Raw genomic sequence first — 4,821 nt, forward strand, 5'->3', positions numbered from 1 at the left:
TTTATATAATATAATATTATGTATATAATATATAATATTTGTTATATATTATTTATATATTATTTTATAAATATATAATATAATATATATATATATATATAATATATTATTTATATTATATGAATAGAATAAATAAAAACGTAGATAAATATTTTAGAAAAATATTCACTTTACAGTGGACAGCAATGGCACCATTTGTAGTTTCCACCAGTCGGAGAAATTTACAGAGAATTCTTTTTGGTGGTATCGTACCATCTGGCATAAACATATCGTAATGCGATATTCCTGCTTTTGTAAAACTATTGGATAATAACAATTATAAATATATTATTATTATTATTATTATTATTATTCAAGGTATATATATATAAATCAGCTGATTTAGTTTACGTTGGGATAAATTTTTGCTTTCTTTTCTTTTTTCCTTTTTTTTGTAAATCGCCAAAAATTATTTACCTGTTAGAATCATAAGTTTTTGTATTCAATCTTACAACAGCAACAACGCCATTGTTTAGAAAGTAATTTATGTAATATTGTGGTGGATGATATATCGTTTTATTTTCTGTACTTGGGGTAATGAAAGCCAATAATTTTTGTGGTATCATCCAATTTAAATCACCATTTTGAAATTGTTCGTATTTTTCGTATTCGATTAAATCAAAGTCATCAAAATTAAATAGGCCAAACGATGCGGCTTTGTAAATAGCATTTAAACAATCTAGATTATTATTAGAATTGAATTAGATCAGGATTAATATTAGTATGGTCGTTCCAAATATAATAATAAATAACGAAGGAAAATATTACCAAGTAAATGAATGTTATAAATTGACGGTCCCAAAGATGCATCTTGAAAAAGTCTGAATGATACTAATTCGTTTTTCAAGACGAGAGGTTTGTAAGCTTCTTTAGGAGTTTTATTTAAATACAAAATAGCGTAGGAGGCAATCAAATAAGCGGCATTTGCCCTTTTTCGTTCATTTTTCGAAGTATAATGCACGATTTGTTTATGCTTATTTATTGGATTATTTAATTTTTTGTTAACTTTATAGCAGTATCTGTTTTAAGAAATACCTTTATTATTATTTTTCTTTTTTTAATATTTCTTTAGAATTGTTAAAAATCTTTTTTTTTAACCTGTACAAACACGCGAGATTCAGAGGCCCAAAGTCGTTGTAAAAATTATTATAAACGAGCTCATTGTCGATACTAAAAAAGTTTATATTCTCTGTTTTTCTTGGTTCCAATCGTTCATTTTTCAAAGTTGCAAAGTAAAGTTTGTTTTTTATATATTCCGCGATGTTACAAACATCCGGATGATTATAAATGGTATTTGTAGCTTATAAATAATTTTCAAAATAAATTTATTAAAAATGATAATAACAACAATGATAATAATATTAACATTATTATTATATAATATTATTTATATATTAAATAATATTATTATTATTTGCTTAGAATAATTCATATTAAAATGTGTACAATGAAATAATTACCGTCCATTTCATCCTGATTATGTCAGATTTGTAGCAATATTGACTCCAGTAGTAACCGGATCGTAGTTATCGGAAGTGATGGCGTACACTTTGAATCATGCTTATTTTATTTGACGCAAATCGTTTATTTTCCCCTCCTTTACTTGGCAATTTATTCACCGAAATAAATAACGACGAACGTTTTCTTAATTTATTATACTCAACGATTCATTGTTATTGTTTAAATCCAGGTGTAACAATCCATATCGTCCTTTGGAATTAGTCGACCACATGATTTACTGAAATGAATAAATTAATAAATATACATATATATATTAAAATCTTTTCTAACCTAAAAAATATAAATAAGATATAACCTAATTATGTGTTTAACATATTTTATAATATATATATATATATATATATATATATGTTTAAGATTAGAAAAATTAATAAATAAATAATAAAAAATTTTAATATATATCTATATTACGTACTATATAAAATTTCCATTTTATTATCCAATAAAAATGTGAAACATTAACGTCGATTATGATTTTACGTGCCGAATGAAAAGAAAGAGAACATTATTTTCGATCGGTTGATATTAAACGTTCTTCAAGTTTTTCAATATTTTACAGATTTTTTTTACAACTTATACTACCATCGGTATACATATATCATCTTAAAACTTGAAATTTATTTTAATAAAAAGACGCCAGGTGGAGCATGCATTCATAATACGTATAAGAAATTAATTTTAATTTCTAAAAAAGAAAAGATGATGAAGTGAAATAATTAAAGGTATCGATGATTTGGAAAAAATTAACAGGGGGCACGACCGGTCGATATTCTTTCGATAATCGAAAGTATTTTGATTATCGAAAGTGAATAGAATAATCGTTTCAGATCTGTGAGTTCATTGTGTATTCTATCATAGTTTTTCTCTCTCTTTATATCGTGATTTTTATTAAATTATTATATTTCAATATATATCGTATACGCATATTATAATCGCGAATCGTATATTTTTTCTATCACTTATCTTCATAAGATCATTCGTATATGCACACACAAATACGAAATTAAATTCCTGTTAAAAAAATGAAACGTATTATTAATTAATTAATTTTTACAATGTTTTACTCAAGTGATTTTTTTTTCCTTTTTTTTAAGTTCGTCGTTAATTACTTTTCATAAGTTATGTAGTGAATCGACGATTAATTATAATGTGAATCGACGATTGATTATGGTGTGTGAAGTGACAACAAATTCGACGGTGTAATCAGAAGAAGTCAAGATATTCGGGCCAACAAGAATAAAATTTAATTTCATCATGAGTAAGTAATAATAAATTTTTTTTAGATTCGTTTGATTTTTTTCATCGGTATATATATATGTAAAGAATATGTGGACGATTTTCTTTTTAAAATTTTATCATCGAACGGATCTTCGAACGAGCAACAAAATTAAGAAAATCATATAAAATCGTCGATAATGTTGATTGTGCATTATTGCAATTAAGATATTTATCGATAAAAGGGAGTAGGGGAAAAAATAAAACAATTGTAAGAAGATTTAAAAGATAGAGTAAGAAAGTGTAGTGCGAATAAGCGTTAACAGATGTCACAACGATCTTATACTCTTGAGATACTGCATATTGTTAATGTCTACAATCATAACAGTCAACATATTATTAACCATATCAATTATAATATTTAATGTATTATTTTTCAAATTGGCACGGACTATAATAGTGAACATTTCATTTAATAACCATTCGTTTAAATAATCGTTACACGATATATCATTATTAAGACAATTTTTTTGAAAAAATAAAAAAGAAAAAAAAAAAAAAAAAAATTGAAAATGTTTCCCATTCAAAATCTAATTTGATACGTAGACCAAACGAATTTAAATATTGCCGCGTAATCGAGATGACCCGAATTAACTAGATTTATCTTAACGAACATTTGTTTAATAAATAATTATTAAACAATATATCATTATTGAGATAATTTCTATGATTTGGAAATAGTTTAAGAATATATTTTCAATCAAAAATATATTTGCGTTTGGGATGCAATCGAGATGAATCGAGCCAATCAGATTTCATCCTGATATAGAAAGATTCGCATAAATTCAACGAGGTCGAAAGTATATATATATATAAAAAGAAGAAAATTTTCAACGAAATAAATCTAACATGATACATGGTACTTGGACTAAATTTGAATTTGGCGCGCAATCGAGATGCAAACACGATCTCGCAGATTTTTTATCGTTTCAACGATCCGCATAAATTCTATAGGGGACGAAAGACTTTAACAAAAAAAAAAAAAAGAAAAAAAAAGAAATCTTCAACGAAAAATTCCAAGTTCGAAAGATATATATATATATATATATATAAACGAAGGAAGTATATTCAATGAAAAATATAACTCGATGCACGGATTAAATTTAAATTTTACCGCGTAATCGAGATGGACTGGGCCAACCAAGAGGTTACAGATTTTCTCGTTGCAACGATCCAGAAGTGCACCGGGAAGTACTTTAACATGCGATGTCGTGCGTATAGAGAGAAAGAGAAAGAGTAAAAGGGAGAGAGAGAGAGAGAGAGAGAGAGAGAGAGAGAGAGAGAGAGAGAGAGAGAGAGAGAGAGAGAAAGAAGTTGGAAGCAAAGGAAGAATGAGACGGTATCGCGTAGTCGACTGATCGGTATTTACGATTCAGGAGAAATCCTTCTCCCGACGAACTGCTGCGTTCGTCGTCTTCGTCTTCGTCTTCGTTGTCGCCGTCGTCGTCGTCGTCGTCGTCGTCGTCGTCGTAATCGTCGTCGTAGTCGTCGTAGTCGTCGTCGTTGTCGGCTGCGTTCATCCGTCCAATCGTGCATCCATTCCTGCGTCCGTCAATCCGTTATAATTTCTCCGCTAATAGAATCCGAGATTTCGTAGCGAATCGTGCGACGCATCCAAAGTTCTTTTCCCGTCTTTCTCTCTCTCTCTCTCTCTCTCTCTCTTTTGTTTCATCGTACCATTCTTCCTCGACTCCTCTCTCTCTTTCTCTTTCTCTTTTTCTTTCTCTTTCTCTTTCTCTCGCTCTCTTGAATGTTCAACAGTTACTGTGCCTCTTTCTCTCTTTTTCTCTCTTCCTCTTACAGTAGCGCGTGCACACGCACGACACACCGCTCGCTGCCAATCGAGGTGGCTTCGGCTTCTATTCGGACGCGTTTTCGAATCTCTCGATCGAATTCGTTGACCCACTATCTCGTCGCTCGTCGTTAAATCTTTTATAGCGTTCCTTTAAGACAGACGGGCCTCGCATAAATTTTTCTATGTACATA

The 4,821-nt window shown here is 29.2% G+C and overlaps 1 protein-coding gene and 1 long non-coding RNA gene across 3 annotated transcripts in view; one reads left to right on the top strand and one right to left on the bottom strand.

Annotated features, from left to right (window-relative positions):
- LOC124422271 overlaps positions 1–389 on the top strand; it is a 581-nt gene extending 192 nt beyond the window's left edge. The window contains exon 2 of the long non-coding RNA XR_006941818.1: positions 177–389. This is a non-coding gene — a long non-coding RNA (uncharacterized LOC124422271). The remainder of the gene's footprint in view (positions 1–176) is intronic.
- LOC124422267 (dual specificity protein phosphatase CDC14AB-like) overlaps positions 1–4,533 on the bottom strand; it is a 6,576-nt gene extending 2,043 nt beyond the window's left edge. Inside the window, exons 1-6 of one of the 2 annotated variants that reach the window (XM_046958501.1) lie at positions 4,205–4,533; positions 1,500–1,777; positions 1,138–1,339; positions 808–1,058; positions 457–718; positions 170–299 (exon numbers count right to left, since the gene is read on the bottom strand). In XM_046958501.1, coding sequence (XP_046814457.1) covers positions 170–299; positions 457–718; positions 808–1,058; positions 1,138–1,339; positions 1,500–1,506 — 852 coding nt within the window. In that variant the 5' untranslated portion in view covers positions 1,507–1,777; positions 4,205–4,533. Of the gene's footprint in view, positions 1–169; positions 300–456; positions 719–807; positions 1,059–1,137; positions 1,340–1,499; positions 1,778–1,975; positions 2,147–4,204 lie in introns of those variants that run through there. The other variant, XM_046958500.1, reaches the window with a different exon arrangement.
- Between the last annotated feature and the right edge of the window lie 288 nt (positions 4,534–4,821).

Source organism: Vespa crabro, chromosome 2 (assembly GCF_910589235.1).
Source record: "Vespa crabro chromosome 2, iyVesCrab1.2, whole genome shotgun sequence".
Lineage (NCBI taxonomy): Eukaryota > Metazoa > Arthropoda > Insecta > Hymenoptera > Vespidae > Vespa > Vespa crabro.